Here is a 22,573-nt window from a genome sequence, read left to right as displayed (position 1 = left end):
AACAGATGTCACTCATATACTTACTAATTATAAATTATTTTGACAAAGGAAAATAAAGGCTCAGTACCAGCTCAGTATATAGTTCTAGAATTAATTAAATGTAATATTTAATTTTCACTATTTAGTTTAAACATTTTGTTTAGGATTGTCCGACCTAACCAATAATTAAATATAAATAATAAATAAAATTCAAAATAAAAAAACGTTATTGTAATATATTTATTATCTAAAAATAACACTGTGTACCTATATTCTAGTATATTTCCTAATGAATGCTCTCATCGCAGAAACATTCGTGTATACACCTGGCTTAAACCGTCTAGCGCATCCTTCTCCAAATGACACGATACCGACAAGAACATCATTTATCACAAGAGGTCCGCCAGAATCGCCTTGACAAGAATCTATTCTACCTTCCATATAACCAGCGCAGATCATGTTATCAGTAAGTTGAGGATAGGAAAGCTTACATACGTCGTGGTCCACTATTGGTACCTCAATAAACTGGAGCCTTTCTGACATAGAACTACCCTCTTTAGTAGCACCCCAGCCTGAAACAACTGCTTTCTGATATTCTAGAATATGCACATTGTCGTCGATAAGCTTGATTATTTGACTTTTGGGCCCTAATCTGATCTCAGTTTCCAGCAGCAGTAGAGAAATGTCAGAGTCGAGCGATGTGTGGTTAAATCTACGATGTTGGATAATCATAAGCACTTTAACTACTTGGCCGCCAAATTTATGAAAGGAAGATCCACTTCTAACAGACAAATCGGAAGCTTTCACACTAAAAAGGATGTTATAATATATAAAAATAAAATATATAAAAAAATATCTTACCCGTTAGTGCAATGTGCCGCTGTTACCGCCCACTCTGTATGAATAATTGAAGCACCGCAATGATGTCTTCCTTGATATTGTAAAGATAGTTGATATGGAAAAAATTCAATGTCGGCTGACAATCCTCCTACGATTTTTCCTTTGGGAATATCTGTGCTGTTTTTCGGAGCACCTGAAAAAAGTTATTAAAATCGTACCAACTTCTCTTAAAATAAGAAGCGTATTTATTTAGTCAAACAAATAAATAATACTAATAATAATTATCAACCTAAACAAGAAGCGAAAATCGGCAATAACCAAATTAACGGAGTCATTGTGTGTTATTTTTTGAAAATAATTACGGGTTTCCCGACTTATATACAAAAATGTAATAGGTAAGTGAACACATTCTTTTTCATATCTATTTGTGTTAATAGATTAATCAGTTAATTATAATTTTTACTTAAAATATTTATATGAATTCATTTCAATATTTTAAAAATGTTTCACATGTTAAAGTGGCGATTTCTTGACAAATAATTAAATTTTTTAATTATTAATATATGAGTACATATTTTTTATTTTTTATTTTATTTATACGACATTTTAATTATAAATTCTTAGGAATTATACATGATAGACAAACTGCTAAGTACACCGTCTAATAATTCAATAAAATGCAAAATATACAGGGACACAACTAAATGTTTTTTATTTACGGATCAAATAAATTACGAAATAATACAAACTGATTGGATCATGTTTATAGATTTCATATCATACATAACATGTTATATGTGAATAGATATGATAAGTAATACAATTGACATACTAAATTGTAACCAATACATAAAGCACTGTTAATTATTAAATTAATGCATATTTATGAACTTTTCATTAGAAATTAAAATATCAAAAATTATTTGATACCGTAAATATTATCTGCTTACTATGTTGTAGTTTATTTAATTAGTTAATTATAATTTATTATTATTATTAATTTACTCAAAATAAAGAACTTAATTTGATTTAATATTTTTTGTTTCTAAATGTCAGCTACAGATTTAATAAAGAGTTCAATCCGGGTGTATTAAAAAAAATAGCGGAGGTACCCATCTAGATCTGCCTTCTCCCCATAAAACAAGTCCTATTAATATGGCTTTCGAAATCAAAGGTCCTTCATTCCCTCAGAAAAACCACCGCAAATAATATTTCAAGTTATGGACTTACTAAATTTTGTTTAGGATTGTTAAATTTCAATAGTTAAATATAAATAATTAATGAAGTTCAAAATAAAAAAGAACGTCGTTTTAATATATTTATTTTCTATAAAAATAACAATGTGTTTCTATATTCCAGTAATTCTCCTAATATATCCTCTCATTGCAGAAAGATTAGTGTATACACCTGGCTTATATGCTTCAGCGCATCCTTCTCCAAATGAAACGATACCAGCAAGAACACCATTTACCACAAGAGGGCCTCCAGAATCTCCTTGACAAGCATCTCTTCCACCTTCCATAAAACCAGCGCAGATCATGTTATCAGTAAGTCTACCATACAACATGTTACACAGATGGTGGTCCACTATCGGTACATGGACTACCTGAAGTACGCCTGGCAATGAACCACCCTCTTGCAAGGTACCCCAACCTGTAATAGTTGCTGTGGAACCTTCCGGTATGTGCGCATTGTCATCAATAAGCCTAATTATTGCACTGCCCGGCCCTAATCTGATCTCAGTTTGCAGCAACAGTATAGAAATGTCAGAGTCGAGCAATGAGTAATCAAATTTAGAATTTTGGAAAATCATAGCCACTTTAACTACTTGTCCACCATATTCACGGTAGGAAGATCCACTTCTAACAGACAAATCAGAAGCTTTCATACTGAAAAAAATGAGATAATATTTTTTAAGAATTTTAAAAAAATATCTTACCCGTAAGTGCAATGTGCCGCTGTTACAGCCCATCTTTCACCAATAATTGAAGCACCGCAAATGTGTTTTCCGTGATATTGTAAAGATAGTTGATATGGATACTCCAAAATATTAGCTGAGCGCCCTCCTACGATTTTTCCATCGGGAATCTCTGTTCTGTTTTCCGGAGCACCTGCAAAATGTTATTAAAATCATACCAGCTTTTCATGAAATAACAGCGTATCTATTTAGTCAACCAAATATGTAATACTAAATTATTTTTAATAATAATAATAATTATAATAACAATATGGAATAATTGTCTACCTAAACAAGATGCGACAATCGGCAATAACCAAATTATCGGAGACATTGTGCGTTATGTTCTGAAAATGAGTATTGGTTTCCCAACTTATATACAAAAATAAAATAGGTGCAAGTAAGTAAACACATTCTTGTTCATATCTATTTGTGTTAATAGATTGATTAATCAGTTAATTATAATTTTTTACTTTAAATATTTATATGAATTCATTTCCGTATTTTGAAAATGGGTCACACGTTAAAGTGACGATTTCTCGACAATTAAAATTGTTAATTATTAATATATGACTAAAACTTTTTATTTTTTATTTTTATTTATACGACTTTTTAATTATAAAGTCATATGAATTATACATGGTAGAGAAACTGGTAAGTACACCACCACATAATAAAATGCACAATACACAGGGACACAAGTAAATATTTTTTTTATTTATGAATCAAATAAATTACGAAATAATACAAACTGATTGGATCATGTTCATAGATTTCAGATTATACATACATGTGAATAGATATGATAAATAATACAATTGACATACTAAATTGAAATCAATACATAAAGTACTGTGTTAAATATTTAAATAATGCATATTTATGTGCTTTTCATTAGAAATTAAAACATCAAAAATTATTTTTTATATTAATATTTATCACAAATATTTGTAATTATAATAACGTTACCGTAAATATTACCTACTTACTATGTTGTAGTATATTTAATTAATTATTATCTTACTCAAAATAAAAAACTTAATTTGATTTAATAATTTTTATTTATTTGTCAAATATCTTAAATGCCAGCTACAGATTTAATAAAGGGTCTTAATTCGGCTACATTAGAAAAAATAGCGGGGGTATTCCGTCTGGCACAGCCTTCTCCCCATGAAACGATACCTAATAATATGCCTTTCGAAACCAAAGGTCCACCGGAATCACCTTTGCATGCGTCTTTCATTCCCTCGGGAAAACCAGCGCAAATCATATTCCGAGTTATGGACTTGCCAAAATGATTTCTACATTCATTCCAACTCTTCATAGGCAAATTAACTGAATTAAGAATAACTGTGGGTGACGAACTTTTCTCGTGTTTTACACCCCAACCAGACACCACGGCCATATCGTTTGGTTTAACATTGACATTATTATAATCCGCCATTTTTATCTGTTTAACTTTCTGGCTTGGTGTCAAGGGACGCTCCAATTCTAAAACTGCTATGTCAAAGTCACTTGTGGCTTTATTGTAATTTGGATGAGAAGTGGCTCTTTTCACTTGAATAACTTCTCCACCAAATGTGGAAAACTCCGACCCAGCTCTAACCTGCAGGTCATTAGTATTTACTCTAAAAAATTGAATTCTAATAAAAAAATATTATTTTGGCAAAATAATTACCCAACAAGACAGTGAGCAGCTGTTAATATAAAGTTTTTGGATATTATTGCTCCACCACAACCAAACCGACCTTTTTCTTGCAAAGATACCTGATAAGGGAAATCATATATACTACTTTCTACTCCTCCCACAATTCTTCCCTCAAATGATGGTATGACTTCAGTATTGTTAGTTTTTACTATCTGTACCACTATGTCTGAAAACTAACACTGTAAATAATTTTGCAAACTATTAAATAACCACAAAATATTGAAAATTTGTTGAATATTCTTACTAGGAGGGATCGACCACGAATGAGTGATTAAACTTGCAAGAACCAAAGGTAAAAGACACATCTTAGTGGATCTCCCCATTTTCAACAACTGAATTACTAAAATGAAAATTTTTTATTTTATAAAAATTCTGTTTCTATTGATTAAAAATGATTTATTATTTTAATATAAATTGAATGATTGTGTATGTTAATAAAATAGCTTTTCATTTTATCGTATAAAAATATTTCAATGAAATAATAAAAAAAATTAAAATATTGATAAAATCCTCGACAAGAACATTTGATTCGAAACAATAACTGTCAAATGTTACCATGCAATATTAAGTAATTAAGTCATTTGTGAGTGTTTTGTATGAAATAGTAATTAATATATTTACACCACTGTATATCTAGGGGATTCCAAATTAATATTACATTAAAAAGTATCATATAATATTTTACTTACATATAATATTATGCTATACCATGTTTAAATAAATCTATTAACTTTGAGAATAAATTCTGTATATACAACTAAACGCAAAGCCTATAGATTTTCTTTCAGGTAGATAAAATAATATATTTCTAAATATAACAAAAATATTATTTATTATTAATAACTAATACATAGTAAAAATTATTTTTGTAAAAAGAGAATTAAATAAAAGTACGAAAAAAATTGTTTATTAAATGCAAAAATATTTACCAATATTTATTAAAGAATTATTTTAAATGTCAGTTACAGAACTAATAAATTCCCTTAATTCAACGATATTAGTGAAAACAACTGGAGAAACACTCTTATGGCAACCTGATGGTCCAGAAAGGACGCCTAGTAAAGCACCTGCTGAAACTAAAGGTGCACCAAAGTTTACTATACATTCAGCACCTTCAACGTAGTCACCACAAATCATATTCTGACTGAAACTTTGCCCAAAATGATCTATACATTGTTCCCAACTCTTTAACATTACGGAGGAAGATGAAAGAATTTGTGAATTACTAATATCAGAAGATCCCCATCCTGATACTACACCTAATACTTGTGACGGAACGTGATCTGCCAACTTTATTGCCTTTACAGATCCACTCAATATTAAGAGATATTTCAATTCTAAGATAGCTAAATCATTGTCTCCTGTATCTATATTATAATCTGGGTGATTATGTATTTTTTTTACTTGAACTACTTGACCACCAATCAAAGCATTTTCTGATCCGGCTCTCACCAACAAATCTGTAGGTATTGATCTAAAAAGGAGTATTTTAGTAAAACAAAAATATTTTATAAATTACCTACCCAAGTGTACAATGAGCTGACGTTAAACTAAACGTTTTAGATATAATGGCTCCCCCACATAGAAACTTTCCATTATTCTCTAGACTCACGTGGTAGGGAAATTTGTATATAGGACTCTCTTTTCCAGTAACATCCCTTTTTCTGATATGACGTCCAAAAATATCGTAATAAATTTCATTTGAAATATACTTGTAATCGTGTTCTTCAAAATTATAATCTTCATTTATATACGTGTGATACTCTGGTTCTTTTGATGAAGTTGGTATACGCTGAGTTGTTAAAAACTTAGACTCGTCTGTTTCTGAAAAACTACTAAAAAACTTAAAAATGAAATGAACATTAAAAAATTAATTCTATCAAAATCTCTTACTCGTCCACATGACCACGACTCAATAAATAAATTCACAAATAATATAAACATCAACAATATTTTCATAGAATTATTCATTTCGACAGGAAATAAATATGAATAAGAATGTTTTAGTAATAGATATATTTTATGTTTGCTAAAAGTTTATTATATTATTTCAACTTAAATTGAAATATTATCAGCTTTGACAGGACTATATGAAATATTGAACGTTGTACTATAAAATAAAATAATAAAATTATAAACAAAATAAAAATTGTGATACGGAAAATGAATGTCGAATAAATATTAATGAAAGTTTGATCCGAATTAATATTATTCAAACAATACAATACTATATATAAAACCTATCGAAAAGCGTTTGAATCGAACAATAATATTATATAATTATTAAAATTATAATAATTAAACAATATTAAGAGATTATTTATATTAAAAACATAAATCATTTTATTAATTAGAATAAGATACACTGTTGTTTGAAAAATATGTTTTCAATACCTCAGTTTTTAAAATGGTTGCACCTCAATAATTTATTATTCATTCCTACATATTATATGACTATGATGAACAAATTTATCACTAAAATAAACATCAAATTATTGAATATTATGAATAAGTAAATCAATTTTATTTAGAAAATTATTTTATATATGCTATTTGTACAAAATGTTTTGTTATTTGAACAAAGTGATGAAACTATAAAATTTATTTATTAATTACTATTAAATACACAGTAAATGGTATAATAGTCTAATAGTAAAACAAGAAGAGAAAATTATACTAAATGGACTAAATAAAAATTGTAAATATTTTATTCAATATTTCCCTCACACCTATTTTTAAATGATGAAGTAATAATTAATTAAATAATTTTATCAATTGTATAAAAAACTTCAGTCAGCGGTAATTAATTATTTTTTATTATTATCAACAATATGTACAATATCATAAACCTACAGACCAGTAATTTCAGTGACATAATCTCTTAAAGCGGAGACGTTGGAGTAGACACCAGGATAATTGGCATGTGCACAACCGTATCCCCAAGACACAATGCCCACCAATTTACCATCGGCAACGAGTGGTCCGCCAGAATCTCCTTGACAAGCGTCTTTGCCACCCTCTTGAACACCAGCGCAGATCATTTTGTCGGTAACTTCGCCGTCATAAGCCACATTGCAGTCTACATTACTGACAATTGGTACACTGACGACTTGGAGTTGAGGAGAGAGATCCCAATCGTATTCGTTAAGTAGACCCCATCCGGTGACGACGGCTTCCGTGCCAGCTGCAACCACAACGTTTGCGTCAACCAAAGCGATTGGCTGTGCGTTGTCGCCAAAAGTGATTTCTGAAGCCAATTCCAGGATGGAAATGTCGTTGTTGAGGGCCCAATAGTCGAACGCCGGGTTCTGATGGATCGCTGCGACATCAATTACTACGCCCCCTTCGTCGACAATTGAGGATCCGACTCTTACTTTCAATTCGTCAGCTTCAGTTCTGAATTAAAACACGTATATATTATTACTTAATTTTGTAGGTAACAACTAATTTACCCATCGGTGCAATGGGCAGCAGTCACAACCCATTTTTCGGAAATGATAGATCCACCACAAATGTGGGATTCATCCCACAACAGTGAAACCTGGTAGGGATAATCAGTGATGTTAGCGTCTTTGCCACCGACGATTTTCGGACTAGGCAGAGGTCTCTTGGTTTGCTTAAATTTTGGCGCAGCTACAAATTTTCATATTGATGATGATTAGGTGATTAAAACTATTAAATCTTACCCAAAACGATGACTGCGATAGAGGCAAGAGTAATCACTAATTTCAACATGATGAATGATGGATTTTGATCAAATTTACGGTTTTTATAGTTTAAGGTTTATCTGTATGTGCTTAATTTCAAGTACACATATATTAAATCTGTCGATCAGGAATTAGTTTTAAAGCCTTTGTTAACAAATTGATTAGATTTTTAAAATATTGCAAAGTTTAAGTGCGTTTTGTAAATGTTATTTCATTTCATCTTATCAATTTATATTTTTTAGTCCTATCAATCACACACACATTGTAATACAAATAGATATTTCTGTTGGTGTAAGTATAAGTAAGAGTGTAAGAGTAAATATAATATATTACAATATTGATTTTTAAAATTAAATTTATGATGTAAACGACTTACTATACATTGAAATATAAGTTATATTTACAAAATAATCGACAATAAAGTAAACTGGCAATAAAATTGTAAATTTTATCAGAAATTTAGTTACATATAATATTAATACATAAATTCACTTTTTAAAAATAGTTAAAAATTGTAGATGTTATCTTTACCCAAAAAATAATCTGTCATCATCTGACATATATTGTTTTTTAAAAAGAGTACTAAATCCTATCTCAGTAAAATAAAACACAGACACTGAAAAATACCGTTGCTTAATATTTTATTGAAATAATATTTAAATATCAACAATGTAAAGTAAAATCAGTACGAAAAATAGTAATAAATAAAATTCTATTTAAGGTGCACCTTTTTTCTTCTGAGAAGACATCAAGTTCAACGGATCCTTGTTGTATTTAGCAAAGATTTCACGTTTGAATCCATCGAATTGTTTTCGGTTCATGTTGTTCTGGTGTTCCTGCCACGGCGGCTTCGTGTGCTTTATCTGCAAACCCCAATGACAAGTGAAAATTGGTGAAAGCACAACAAACTCGTAACCAGCCACGTACATCTCGTATACCTGCAAAAATTAATTATAGCTTTCATAAATTGATTACAAATTCACAACTTTACTTGACTATTTCTTGTGTTCCGTATCCGATGAATCGTTCGTCGTGCGGTGGAACTGTGTCGGGGGCTACGTAAAAGGGTTCATAAAAGAATTCGAAATTGGTAACTGGATGACTAACATGAACGTCGTTATTCTCGTCAACAGTGTTCTGCCACCTAAAGCCAATTATTAACTATAAACATGCAAAAGATATATTATAACAGGTAGTACCTAGTAAAGTTGGTAACGAACTGATTATAAATGAAAACTTTGTGATGAAAAGGTCGCTCATCCCACATATTATATGGCTACGATGAACAAATTTATCACAAAAATAAACATTAAATTATTGAATATTATAAATAAGTAACACATCTTTATTGAGATAATTACTTTATATATGCTATTTGTACAAAATGTTTTGTTATGTGAATACACAGTAAATGATATAATAGTCTTATAGTAAAACAACAACAGAAAATTATACTAAATGAACTAAATAAAAATTGTAAATATTGTACTCAATATTTCCCTCACACCTATTTTTAAATGATGAAGTAATAATTAATTAAATAATTTTATCAATTGTATTAAAAACTTCAGTCAACGGTAATTAAATATTTTTTATTATTATCAACAATATATACAATATCACAAACCTACAGACCAGTAATTTCAGTGACATAATCTCTTAAAGCGGAGACGTTGGAGTAGACACCAGGATAATTGGGATGTGCACAACCGTATCCCCAAGACACAATGCCCACCAATTTACCATCGGCAACGAGTGGTCCGCCAGAATCTCCTTGACAAGCGTCTTTGCCACCCTCTTGAACACCAGCACAGATCATTTGGTCGGTAATGTCGCCGTCATAAGCCACATTGCAGTCTGCGTTACTGACAATTGGTACACTGACGACTTGGAGTTGAGGAGACAGACCCCAATCGTCTTCGTCAAGCAGACCCCATCCGGTGACGACGGCTTCCGTGCCAGCTGCGACAACAACGTGTGCGTCAACTAAAGCGATTGGCTGTGCGTTGTCGCCAAAAGTGATTTCTGAAGCCAATTCCAGGATGGAAATGTCGTTGTTAATTCTCGTATCGTCGTACGCCGGGTTCTGGTGTATCGCTGCTACATCAATTACTACGCCCCCTTCGTCGACAATTGAGGATCCGACTCTTACTTTCAATTGGTTAGCTTCAGTTCTGAATTAAAACACGTATATATTATTACTTATTTTTGAAGATATCAACTAATTTACCCATCGGTGCAGTGGGCAGCAGTCACAACCCATTTTTCGGAAATGATAGATCCACCACAAGTGTGATATTTGCCCCACAGCAGTGAAACCTGGTAGGGGTAATCGGTGATATTAGCATCTTTGCCACCGACGATTCTCGGACTAGGAAAAGGTCGCTTAGTTTGCTTTATTTTTGGCGCAGCTACAAATTTTCACATTGATGATTATGATTAGATGATTAAAACTATTAAATCTTACCCAAAACGATGGCTGCGACGCAGGCAAGAGCAATCACTAATTTTAACATGATGAATGATGGATTTAGATCAAATTTACGGTTTTTATAGTTTAAGGTTTATCTTTATGTGCTTAATTTCAAGTACTCATATATTAAATCAGTCGATCAGGAATTAGTTTTAAAGCCTTTTAAATATTGCAAGGTTTATAATATAATAATATTTATTATAATAATTAATAATAATTAATTAATAATTAATTTATTTATAATATTGTACGTTTTTTAAAGATTATTTCATTTCATTTTATCAATTTATGTTTTTTAGTCCTATTAATCACACACACATTATAATACAAATAGATATTTCTGTTTGTGTAAGAATAGGTAAGAGTTTAAGAGTAAATATAACATATTACAACATTGATTTTTAAAATTTAATTTACGATGTAAACGACTTACTATACAATGAATAATAAGTTACATTTACAAAATAATCGATAATAAAGTAAATTGACAATAAAATTTTAAACTCCATCAGAAATTTAGCTACATATAATATTAATACATGAATTCACTTTTTAATAGTTAAAAATTGTAGATGTTATCTTTACGCTGATAATCTGTTATCATCTGACACATTATATTGTTTTTTAAAAAGAGTACTAAATCCTATCTCATTAAAATAAAACACAGACATTGAAAAATACCGTTGCTTAATATTTTATTGAAATAATATTTAAATATCAACAATTTAAAGTAAAATCAGTACGAAAAATAGTAATAAATAAAACTCTATTTAAGGTGCACCCTTTTTTTTCTGAGAAGACATCATGTTCAACGGATCCTTGTTGTATTTTGCAAAAATTTCACGTTTGAATCCATCGAATTGTTTCCGGTTCATGTTGTTCTGGTGTTCCCGCCACGGCGGTCTAGTGTGCTTTATCTGCAAACCCCAATGACAAGTGAAAATTGGTGAAAGCACAACAAACTCGTAACCAGCCACGTACATCTCGTATACCTGCAAAAATCAATTATAGTCTTCATAAATTGATTACAAATTCATAACTTTACTTGACTATTTCTTGTGTATCCGTATCCGATAAATCGTTCGTCGTGCGGTGGAACTGTGTCGGGGGCTACGTAAAAAGGTTCATAAAGGAATTCGAAATTGGTAACTGGATGACTAACATGAACGTCATTATTCTCGTCAACAGTGTTCTGCCACCTAAAGCCAATTATTAACTATAAACATGTAAAAGATATATTATAACAGGTAGTACCTAGTAAAGTTGGTAGCGAACTGATTATAAATGAAAACTTTGTGATGAAAAGGTCGTGCCAGGCCCTTGTTAGCTAATCGAATTAATTCAGTCTTATTAGGAGGGAAGCGAACTCTCTCGTCGATTTCGTACGTGGGTATGACGTACGCACATTGTCTCTTACATTTGGCATTCAACAGGAATACATCCAGATTTTCTGCCATTCCCCTGCTGGGTATTATATCAACATCTGTTAGGAAGACATATTTACTCTGACAGTTCTTTCGTGCCAAATTCCTCATAAGGTTTTGAGGATAGGGCATCTTCATGCGCCACACCCCGTTCTTCTTTTGCATCTCCCTAACCAGTTGTTGAAGATGTCCGACGGGATTGTCGCAGTCCATTTGGTCCAGTCGCTCAAAATCAATTTGATACTTCTTTGGCCTGCGCTCCTTCGGGAGTGCTAAATGAAACGAGACCTTGTCTTTAATTTTAGAATCACATTTTCTTAAATATAAAATATATAGGAGGAGTAGATTTAACTCGTCTTCGTTTCCCGCGAATGTGGCTAGTGATATAGGCCCATTCCAGTGATTCGAAACTTCTATGATCGAAGCCAATTTTTCCAAGGAACTTTGTGTAGCCAGACATGTTTGAAATAAATCACTGATGGTGGTGAACTTTCCTCCCGTGAGGATGTGATCGAACAATTTGTACTGGTGGCGCGTATCCCATCTGCCCAGCTTTAAGTCCAGATTAGGGAACGGTCCGTTAACGGTTTGTTCCAAATCTGATTCGCACGGTTTTTCGATGATTCTGATGCTTGGCCTTTGTACAGGAGAACTGCTCTGTATGCAATCCGGCGTGTAGAGAAGTTTGAAGGTTATTAGGATATTGTACAGTGAGAGGAAGACTAAGGCAGATATGCATATGTTCCATAAACGACATGTTCCCTGTAAAAATATATACATATAACTAATATTTCATTAAAAAAACATAATAAATTATATTAATATAATTAATAACACTGTCTTTGTATCGACAATTGATTGTATTAGGTGCTTGTTGACGTTTAGTGCAAGTTCATCATGAATCAATAAATATTATATTATATAATATTAATACATCCAATCCAATCCACTTGTACGTATTATTTATTTAGATAATAAATTAATAAACTTGAAAACACCGTGAAGCATTTAAAGAACTTCCCACTGCCTAATTTCTTGGCTATTTAATTACATTTTCTAAATGATTGTTTAGCACCCTCAACAACTGCTACTTAATTAATTTTCATTACCGTATTATTTATTTAATTTAAACTTGTTTACAGTTTACAGAATGATAATGTCATAAAATAATAATAATAATAATAATAATAATAATAATAATAATAATAATAATAATAATAATAATAATAATAATAATAATAATAATAATAATAATAATAATAATAATAAAATAACAAATAATTTATTTAATATATTACTTGTTACTTATTCATTTATAAATTTATACAGATATTTTTTGGATTTGTTATTTTTATAAAAAAAATAATTATGCTTCTAGTTATAACATCAATACTATGTTATTTATTATGTAAATAAATCCTACTTTAATACGCCCACAAATTGTTAATACAATATTCTAAAACTTTTTAATTCAGCTCAATTTAGGGTAAAAGTATAAAATATATTTTAACAAATTGTAATGTAGTTAATTAAATTTAATTTTGGATAAAACAAAATAATCAACTTATAAACATACCTGAATCATTTGGTTAAGGAGTTCGAAAAATTTTACATTATTAATGTCACTCTAGATAGAAATTGTAACATCCATCATTTAAGAACACCTAAACTTAACATTATCCTTTCACGTTATTTAGCTGAATTGATCACAAAACTCTTTCGGACATAAACAAAAAAATACTGGTCCTGATTTGCTACTGTGTTGCACTGCATGAAAACAAGCAGCTCTTCTGCGCATACGCAGTGAATCCTATCGATTTTCGCAGGGACTCTTTGAATTTGTACTGCAGCGGGAATTCAATATTTGATAAAGGCCCAAAGGGGGAATTTTAATTCGCAAACGGGCAATTCATGTTTAGTTAATTACTTCGTACATTTAGCGTGGCATGACGCTTGACTCATCATTTTACTCGTTACACAGGTTCTAATGTTTTTTCTAATTATTCTTTCTATCTATTAATTATTCATATTGGCCTCGCTCATTAAAACACAAAGAAGAGAGATTATTTAATTAAAACATTGAATAATGTTAGTGATACAGGAAAGTAATTTAGCTTTCTTACATTAAATTTCAATAAATAAAATTTTAATAATTTTTTATTTTTAACAACAATATAATATATAGATGAAAGATAGATAAAATTCAGTTAGTTTTTGAGTTAAATATCTTGAGATAGAATTTTTGACATCACCCAAATTGGGTAGGTGAAGCTGTACCTTCCACCCGAATTTATTAATTGTTTCCAGTGTTCGTCTTGCACAGTGTGGTCTTGCACTGTCGTGTTGCAGAACGACACCTTTTCAGTTGACAATTATCGGATACTTCTCGACTAAAGATTTGTTCTCTCCATTTTATTGTCCACATTAAAGGTTTGCATTAACAGTTTATCCAAGTTTCAGCACTTCAAAGTGAACAATTCCTCGAATACTCCACCAAACACAGAGAAGAGTCTTTTTGGGATGTACATCCGGCTTTTTGTGTTTTGAATTATCATATAGGACCCACTTTTAAGTCTCCAGTAATCAAAGGATCAAAAAACGGTTCAATATGGCGTCGTTGAAACAATACGTTGCATATGATTGATCGGTTGGCTTTGTTCTTTTCGGACAGATTATAGAAGAACCAAGCACTAGCTTTGCTTCTTTTTCTACTGTAAATGGAACTCTAAAATCGCTACTGAAATTGAACAAATATCAATAATTTAAAACAAACTTGTATTTAAAAAGTTAATATTATTTTATTCCTACCTACGTTTCAACAACCAATGCAAAACTCCAATCACTAAATAACTAAACTGTTTCAACTGTTTTTTATATAATAATTTTATAGGAATTTTCACATTGACCATAATAATATCAATATTTTTAAGAAAGCATCATTACGAAATAATATTAATTAATCACTTAAAAATGTGCACACTCTGGATTATTATATTATTTATTATTTCACAAACATGATCATTACAAAATTTGCTATTTTAGTAACAATATAGTTTTTTTTCTTTACAATAAAACTATTTTGTATATAAAAATATGTGTTTAATCTCTGCAAATGCATGTATCATATTTGCAATACCCTCCTGATTTTAGTTTCATGTAACAATATAAGGCACAAGGCGCATGATTGAGTGATGCTTTGATACCAAGAAAATTAATGTTTGTGTTGCAAGAAGGGCCTCTCGGAACATCTAGAACCATAAGTGTTTCGTATTCAGAAATTTTAAATAACACAGGTATCGTACTTACCACCATCATAATCTTCATATTCTTTATCATAATTCTTTTTTGACTGTCCATAAGTACTGATCACCATAACAGAAACCAGAACATAAATAATAAACATATGTTGAAGCTTGCTCATTTTGCCAAAAGCAGTGTGAAGAAAATGGTTGTCTTTATATACCTTGGGTTTATTAATCATTTGATTCAGTCGTTTTTATTGCTACGTGATTTATTATTATTTTGTAATAAAATAAATCTACTTTTATAAATAATAATGATTACAATACATGTTTTTATATGATTATTCTTTTCTCTACACATACTCGCCAAACTCGTTGTTTATTCCAGAAAATGTTCAATTTAGAACTCGAAATTACTTCCTGGGGTACCTTATCATTTTTTATATATAGTAATTTTCAATTGAATTTTATTACGTTTGCGACAAAATATTTATTATTTTCTTATCAATATCTATTATTTGGAGACATATTCACATTTTACTAACCATATTAATTCCAATATTTTTCAGAATGTATAATTACAAAATAATTCGTAGTAGTTATAGGAATTATTTTAGAAACATTATATTCTTGATTTTTTTCAAATAATTTTCAATAAAACTATTTGGTATATAAAAGTAAAAGTTTAATGTCTGCAAATACATACACCATCATGGCAATACCCCCCAGTTTTTAGCTTTAAGTAACAATGAAAAGCACAAGGCATATGATTGAAGGATGCTTCAAAACCAAGAAAGCTGATATCTGCAGTTCCAATACTACAAGAAGGACCGTTGTAACTAGGAAGGCCTAAAATTAAATAAGTGTTTCATAAACAGAAAATTTATATCATACAGCTACAGTACTTACCATAATTTATATAGGTTTGTCCATAAACGTTAGTGCTGATCATCATAACAGAAACCAGAACATATATAATAAACATATGTTTAAACTTCTCCATTTTGGTGATAGCAGTAAGAAGGAAATTTTTTCCTTTATATACTATATGTATGTATGGATTTATCAATCATTTAATTCGGTTATTTTTATTACTAAGTGATTTATTATTCTAATCAAAAATAAATTTACTTTTATCGATAATAAAGTATTTATGCTTTTTTTGTTCTGTAGATTCGTCGCGTGTTTGCATAATTAATTTATGCCTTTCGAACTTCTTGTTATTGCTCTTTGTTGTTATAAATTAATAATGTTAATAATTAATAAAAACTTGAATTTAAATATAATCCGTTTTTATAAAGTTTTTATGATTTTTTTCAAAGTAAAAGTAAAGTAACAACGTTATAAATTATTTAATTTTAGTTTGTCTTTAGTAGTTTATGCATACGGTGTTTAGTTAATACTAAGTAAAGTTAGATAAAAATGCAAAAAAGTGACCCGAATAAAACTGCCGAAGATCTTAAGACTAAATATTCACATTTGGGGGTGTCTGTCAATATCATAAGACGTAGGCTAAGAGAAAATAATTTTCATAGAAGAAGGCTTGTCAAAAAAGAATAAAATAAAGCTGCTAATAAACTCCAGTTTGCACGAGTGCACTTAGACTGGTCGAAAAAAAGTGGAAAACTGTATTGTTTTCTGACGAAAGTAAATTTAATTTATTTTCTTTAGATGGATTTCTATAGATTAGATGTCCAGTCAACAAACGGTTTGACATTATATCAAATTAAGCAAGGGGTGGAGGAATAATGGGTGGAGCTCACTTGTTTCTTCCATGAAAAGAAAATGTCAAGGGGAAATAATAAATTATTGATTGAAGTTTTGTTTGATTTTAATTGTATATTCCAATTTAAACAACTATATTTAGAAATTTGTTTCTTTACTTATGTCCTGTACTGTATATTCAGAAACGCATGAAAAATAAGTAACAATCGTCAGGATTTTTGGGAACATACAGGGATATCTTAAAATAATTTTTATCTAATATAAATCATTATTAGAGTTTGATCCGATGTGAAAATATTTTTCCATTTAATTACCATTCATTTCCGTATATCTAAAAAATTTTCGTATTCCTTCTATCATACGATCGCTAGAATCCTTAAAAATAACATTCATTTTAGCAATAATTTTATATTATTATTTTTTTTAAATTTGCATACATTTTGTATAATAATTTACAATAATTTTTTATTAAGGGTTATGTTTACGAAAAATGTCACTTTTTTATTGTAGCGGAGCCGTTTTTAATCTGGGCTAGGTGTCATATATTATTAAGAAAACAATTATTATAACTATGTTAAAAGTATATTTGTTTTCCAAACATGTTATCCCAAAAATGAGAGCTTGTTTTTCAAATAATCTTTAATTTTTTGTCTGCAAATACATTCTCCTTGATTATCGCAGTATCCACCAGTGTAAAGGAGAATTATACATTTAGTTGCACATATCGAATTATTCGCCTTGAAACCTGTACCAAGAATGTTAACATCGAGACTCAGAGCATCGCAAGTGAAACGCTTAACTCGTCTTCCATGTTCTAAAATTAAATAAATATCCATGATTAAAACATAAAACTTTCAGACTGTAAGTTTTGAACCCTGTTACCAGTGGTATTCTCATGGTGACAAGAAAATTAATGTTTCAACCAAGGTTAAAATTGAATCTTAACAGTAACCTAAATAATAAATACTATTTACCCGGATACTGATCATCGTCTTCCGGTATTAATGGTCCTCCATAAGCTGAGATAACTAAGGAAGCAAGGAGAACACAAAAAGTGAGAAAATGAAGTTTTTCCATTTTACCGATAACTTCTTACCTAATATTTATAATGTCTTGCTTTTATATATCCCTGGTCTATCAACTCTAGTAGTTATGACTGTGATTGACCATTGTTCTAGTTAATGTAACAATTATTTTTTTTTAAATTAAAAATAGATAGACGTCCTAAAACATTTCAAAATATTTAATAATTATTAAAAATGCGATAAATCTTCATCAATCTAAAATAGATTTTTCATAAATAAAATCCAAACCAGAGTTGTATAAAAACGAATAAATATTTATTTATAAAATCAATTTTAGTTTCTACATTCGCAGACTGCTTCATCATTACAATGTCCACCCCGCTTCCTTAAGAACAAACAATGCGCTGCACAAGCTGAATGGTTGAGTTGTCCACCGCTTCCAAGAATGTTGATGTTTAAACTCAAAAGATCACAAGTTACACGTTTTACACGTCCCAAGGGGCCTGAAAGACGACTGTATTAATAAAATTGCATTTATAGCTCAATCAGTGTCATTAGCATAATTGTTTATAACATAAATAAATTACTTACGTCCTCCATCTTCGAGATCCACCGTTAGCAAAGGTTTTCCATAAGTGCTCACTACCATGACCGAAAACAGGACGCAAAGTGCGAAAATATGAAGTTTGTTCATTGTGTTTGTTGGTTGTGAATGTTTATTGTTGAATCTTTCAATTGGCTTTATATATACGAAGAACTGGTTACATGTTTTCATCTGACAGGGATTTCACCGTGATATTTGTATATTTCAAAGAATCTTAGTTCCATAAAAATAAACTGATTTCTGTTTAATTAATTGTAATTAGCAATGTTTACATACATATGAGAATTTATGTCTTATGTAGTAACAGAGGTCAAGGGGAATTACATTATCAATTAAAAATTTGAAAATTGATAAAATCCGGTGTTTAACAATAGTTATAATATATATTTATAATATTAATATTTCATCACTTCTAATCTATCATTTTAACACATTACAAATATTAAAAAACATTTGTTATCAATGTTTTGGACATTAGAATCCGAAAAACTTAATTTAACTTAGTTCCAATTTTTATTAATTTATCCAATTTTTTGTCGATTGAAATAAGCTTATTGGTTTTCACTTTAACTGTTAATTATATTTTGAAATTTAATAACTAATTTTAATAATTAATTGAATAGATGAAATGAATGAATTTTATATGTGGTAAAATACCATCTTTTTCAAAAAAATAAAATTTAGTGATGATTATTTTAACTAACTAAATAAAAACTAAATTTTTTCCGGATCATTTTTCCAAATAATTGTTTGAAAATTAGTCTTAATAAAATAAATTCTACTTAAGAAAATCGGCAAATACAAACACTTCAAGAATTTTCCTACGATTTGGTCAGAAAGAAATCACTGATACCAATAAACTCGAAATAGAAATTATAGCATAGTTTATATTCCTCATATTCTACTTCATCGGGCAGCAATGACCAGCATGATAATGAACCATTATACCAAATAAGACAATTGTTTTTACCTTTATCAATCGTATAATATTTTTACTATGATAGACTATTGATACAAGAAAATCAATTATTTTTTATTAACACTATTGGGGTTCCCAAACTTTTATTAAACCTTTAATTTATAATATTTTCTTTTTATTCTGCAAATATTCTGAAATATCTAAATTATAGTATTCTTAATTTGCAATAAAACTCCTTAATATAAAACAATAAATATTTATTAATCAACTAAAATTTTATTTTCTACAAACACAAACACCGTCAGCATTGCAGTGTCCGCCTTTCTTCTTCAAATACAAACAGTGAGCCGCACAAGCTGAATGGTTGAGTTGTCCACCGCTACCAAGAATGTTGATGTTCAAACTCAAAAGGTCGCAAGTTACGCGTTTTACACGTCCGACATGATCTAAATTAAAGGAAGAAGAAACATTAAAACAAACAAAAGAGAATTAGAAGCTGCACCGTACCTAATCTGTATTCTTCATCTTCAAGTTCTTCGGGTACCAATGGTTTGGCGTACGTGATGAGTACCACGGCGGAAAGTACCACACACAAGGCAAAGATGTTTAACTTGTTCATTGTGCTGTTGTGACTATCGGCTGTTGCAGTAGAAGATAAACCGCTTCTTAATACGACATTTATATATGCGAATTGTTATCGAGCATTGGGAGACGGGCTCTGGCTTTTACCGATCAGGGAATTACCCGTAATTCTTTTGAAGTAATTTATTGCTTGAATAAATAATTTCATGTTTGGTTAATTAAATTGGTCACTAACGTATATAGCATATAAGATTATTACGTATACGGGAATTATCTCTACTTTTATCTCCATGTTTCTAATTATTTTACATGTATTTTGTATGTGTATTAATAAATAGCTTTAATTAACTTACTTTCAATGTAAATTTTATTGTACAACTTGTTGCTATATTTACAGCGGCGGTCAGAGAAATAGCACACATTGTTATCTTAACATTAATGATGAAATAATGCCATTATTCATTATGTATCTAAATCAAAATAATTTCTACTTAAATTAAATCTTAAACGAAATAAATGTGAAATGTGGCTGCTCACAGAAATAGCACATATTTGAAAAATGTATATTTGTTAAATAATTTATACACACCTGTAAATAGTGAAACAAATATTCAATGAATAACCATCATTAAAATTTGATGCTTTTTGGTGTTTTAATAGAGATTACATATAATTCCACAAGTTTTCAATAGTATTTAGATCAGGTCAATACCCTGGCCAATTGAGAATCTCTTTTTATCTTTTAACCAACTATGAACAACTTTTGTTACACTGATTCATATCATTATCACTGATAAAAATCCATGTAACTATCGTTGATAAATTATTGCTTTACACCTCTCTTGATGTCTCTATATAGTGTCTACGAAATGGTCCATTTTACTGATAATTTTTTGTAATGGTCTTACACCATATCAAGGAAAGGAATCTAAAAAAAAATATTCCATCGTGTTTTATTGTGTTTGAAATATATCTAAGATCCAAACTTCTATCAGGAGGACGATGATTAATTATAATTTTTACCATCTGATCTTGTTGTATTGAACATGGATCCATCACTTCAAAGTATCTTTCGCCAAAATTCTGGAGGATAATTAATACATTTTTGTGCAAACTTTTAGTCTTGTTCGAATATTCTTTTTTGATAAAAATGGCTTCTTTACAGAAATAAATCATTGCAAGTTTTGTTCATTCAATCGACGTCTGATTGTCCTACTAGACACATTGATACACTGTATGACTGATGTTTCCGATTTCTATGTCAATAAAAGAAATTATGTTGTTGTTAGGACATTTTCTTATTTTATTTTCAATTTAGTGTCGTGTTTCCTATTTATTAATAAACATTGTAAAACCATTTTTCGGAAACATCATAAGTTTTTAGCGATATCAGCAATATTTAGACCTTGATATTTTATGTTAATTATTATTTTCCTCTTCTTTGGAGAGTATTATGTTTTCTTCTCATTGAAAGTGAATTTATTCAATAAAATAATATATCTCCTACTAAGTATAAATTCTAACTATTAAGAGTATTATTAAATACTTACACAAAACGTAAATACATTTGAATGTACTATTTGTTTGGCCAACCAAATTAGACTTATATAAGATGTGTAACAAAAAAAAGCCAAAAATAAGTATAAAATGTAAATCCTTTAGTGAAAAGTTTGATTTTAAATTTTGTGCTATTTGTCTGGCCACTACTGTACATTTATAAATAGAATAATTCATGTATATTCAATAGTCGGTATTGATACATAATTTATTTGATTCACCAAAGGAAATTTCTCTTTTTGCATATTTTACGAATGAAACAATAAAATTGTTTGACTGTATAATTTTGCAAATTTTAGTTTTCGTTTATTCAAAGACGTACCCATGCCGACATTTTGGTGACCGAGATCATTAAAAGTTTGAGAACAGACTACAATTTTAAAAATGATAAAATAAAATGTATTTTTTGGAAAAACAATAGTTAATTATTTCGATGTAAAACCACATTAAAAATAAAATAAAACATTTTGTTTATCTTAATTATCTATCACACAGTACCTGAATAACTTAATTTAACCTAGTTTTAATTTTTATTACTTTTCTCAAATATTGCCTTTTTTTCTTAATCCGAACATTTGTTTTCTCTAAAGAATGAATAATTATTTTAATAGTTTATTGATAAATGTAATTGATTTAAATTGAATTAATTTTTACTGTGACTATTATGCCAAAAAATATTATTATTTCAGCAATATTTATTGAAGAAATTTAATTTTAATATCTACAAATACAAACTCCATCTTTGCAGGAACCACCTTTCATCAACCTCAATATACAAGAGGCGGCACATGCTGAGTGGTTAAGTTGTCCACCAGTACCAAGAATTTGAAT

General features: G+C 29.7%; 8 protein-coding genes and 3 long non-coding RNA genes across 15 annotated transcripts; all 11 read right to left on the bottom strand.

The window, feature by feature from the left end:
* Nucleotides 1-246: 246 nt before the first annotated feature.
* LOC109600254 (trypsin-1-like) lies at nt 247-1,154 on the bottom strand. Its single transcript, XM_020016386.2, has 3 exons — nt 1,109-1,154; nt 841-1,012; nt 247-787 (listed from the first exon to the last, which is right to left on the bottom strand). The coding sequence occupies exons 1-3, from the start codon at nt 1,152-1,154 to the stop codon at nt 247-249; spliced, it is 759 nt and encodes a 252-aa protein (XP_019871945.2).
* A 976-nt stretch (nt 1,155-2,130) lies between these two features.
* On the bottom strand, nt 2,131-3,181 carry LOC126265047 (trypsin-1-like). The gene is made up of 3 exons (XM_049965377.1): nt 3,065-3,181; nt 2,759-2,930; nt 2,131-2,708 (listed from the first exon to the last, which is right to left on the bottom strand). The coding sequence occupies exons 1-3, from the start codon at nt 3,108-3,110 to the stop codon at nt 2,168-2,170; spliced, it is 759 nt and encodes a 252-aa protein (XP_049821334.1). The 5' UTR covers nt 3,111-3,181; the 3' UTR covers nt 2,131-2,167.
* A 637-nt stretch (nt 3,182-3,818) lies between these two features.
* LOC109600253 (trypsin alpha-like) lies at nt 3,819-4,840 on the bottom strand. The gene is made up of 3 exons (XM_020016385.2): nt 4,729-4,840; nt 4,455-4,650; nt 3,819-4,404 (listed from the first exon to the last, which is right to left on the bottom strand). The coding sequence occupies exons 1-3, from the start codon at nt 4,805-4,807 to the stop codon at nt 3,855-3,857; spliced, it is 825 nt and encodes a 274-aa protein (XP_019871944.2). The 5' UTR covers nt 4,808-4,840; the 3' UTR covers nt 3,819-3,854.
* Nucleotides 4,841-5,369: 529 nt separating this feature from the next.
* Nucleotides 5,370-6,531, bottom strand: LOC109608147 (trypsin-4). The gene is made up of 3 exons (XM_020024568.2): nt 6,378-6,531; nt 6,008-6,327; nt 5,370-5,958 (listed from the first exon to the last, which is right to left on the bottom strand). The coding sequence occupies exons 1-3, from the start codon at nt 6,453-6,455 to the stop codon at nt 5,436-5,438; spliced, it is 921 nt and encodes a 306-aa protein (XP_019880127.2). The 5' UTR covers nt 6,456-6,531; the 3' UTR covers nt 5,370-5,435.
* A 756-nt stretch (nt 6,532-7,287) lies between these two features.
* Nucleotides 7,288-8,310, bottom strand: LOC126265046 (trypsin-1-like). The gene is made up of 3 exons (XM_049965374.1): nt 8,171-8,310; nt 7,937-8,117; nt 7,288-7,880 (listed from the first exon to the last, which is right to left on the bottom strand). The coding sequence occupies exons 1-3, from the start codon at nt 8,217-8,219 to the stop codon at nt 7,334-7,336; spliced, it is 777 nt and encodes a 258-aa protein (XP_049821331.1). The 5' UTR covers nt 8,220-8,310; the 3' UTR covers nt 7,288-7,333.
* Nucleotides 8,311-8,907: 597 nt separating this feature from the next.
* LOC126264798 (beta-1,4-glucuronyltransferase 1-like) lies at nt 8,908-9,458 on the bottom strand. Its single transcript, XM_049964148.1, has 3 exons — nt 9,391-9,458; nt 9,188-9,335; nt 8,908-9,129 (listed from the first exon to the last, which is right to left on the bottom strand). The coding sequence occupies exons 1-3, from the start codon at nt 9,456-9,458 to the stop codon at nt 8,908-8,910; spliced, it is 438 nt and encodes a 145-aa protein (XP_049820105.1).
* A 326-nt stretch (nt 9,459-9,784) lies between these two features.
* Nucleotides 9,785-10,779, bottom strand: LOC109600252 (trypsin-1-like). The gene is made up of 3 exons (XM_049965376.1): nt 10,659-10,779; nt 10,422-10,602; nt 9,785-10,365 (listed from the first exon to the last, which is right to left on the bottom strand). Exons 1-3 carry the CDS (start codon nt 10,705-10,707, stop codon nt 9,819-9,821), a joined length of 777 nt encoding a protein of 258 aa, XP_049821333.1. The 5' UTR covers nt 10,708-10,779; the 3' UTR covers nt 9,785-9,818.
* A 555-nt stretch (nt 10,780-11,334) lies between these two features.
* Nucleotides 11,335-13,813, bottom strand: LOC109600268 (beta-1,4-glucuronyltransferase 1-like). The gene is made up of 4 exons (XM_020016401.2): nt 13,665-13,813; nt 11,919-12,850; nt 11,710-11,863; nt 11,335-11,656 (listed from the first exon to the last, which is right to left on the bottom strand). The coding sequence occupies exons 1-4, from the start codon at nt 13,671-13,673 to the stop codon at nt 11,435-11,437; spliced, it is 1,317 nt and encodes a 438-aa protein (XP_019871960.1). The 5' UTR covers nt 13,674-13,813; the 3' UTR covers nt 11,335-11,434.
* A 1,255-nt stretch (nt 13,814-15,068) lies between these two features.
* On the bottom strand, nt 15,069-16,435 carry LOC109600270 (uncharacterized). The gene is made up of 3 exons (XR_002191605.2): nt 16,240-16,435; nt 15,395-16,179; nt 15,069-15,336 (listed from the first exon to the last, which is right to left on the bottom strand). It is a non-coding gene; the product is annotated as an uncharacterized LOC109600270 (long non-coding RNA).
* Nucleotides 16,436-17,615: 1,180 nt separating this feature from the next.
* On the bottom strand, nt 17,616-18,353 carry LOC126264850 (uncharacterized). The gene is made up of 2 exons (XR_007547462.1): nt 18,030-18,353; nt 17,616-17,869 (listed from the first exon to the last, which is right to left on the bottom strand). It is a non-coding gene; the product is annotated as an uncharacterized LOC126264850 (long non-coding RNA).
* Nucleotides 18,354-19,843: 1,490 nt separating this feature from the next.
* On the bottom strand, nt 19,844-22,457 carry LOC126265011 (uncharacterized). Of its 5 annotated transcripts, none has more exons than XR_007547560.1 (3): nt 20,775-22,457; nt 20,111-20,655; nt 19,844-20,049 (listed from the first exon to the last, which is right to left on the bottom strand). It is a non-coding gene; the product is annotated as an uncharacterized LOC126265011 (long non-coding RNA). The 5 variants fall into 5 exon arrangements; XR_007547563.1 differs by having other exon boundaries at nt 20,111-20,374; XR_007547561.1 differs by having other exon boundaries at nt 20,111-21,113; nt 21,172-22,457.
* Between the last annotated feature and the right edge of the window lie 116 nt (nt 22,458-22,573).

The sequence above is a fragment of the Aethina tumida genome, chromosome 3, assembly GCF_024364675.1.
Source record: "Aethina tumida isolate Nest 87 chromosome 3, icAetTumi1.1, whole genome shotgun sequence".
Taxonomy (NCBI): domain Eukaryota; kingdom Metazoa; phylum Arthropoda; class Insecta; order Coleoptera; family Nitidulidae; genus Aethina; species Aethina tumida.
Note: the sequence above shows the minus strand (reverse complement) of the source record. Positions and strands in the feature narration are given on the sequence as shown.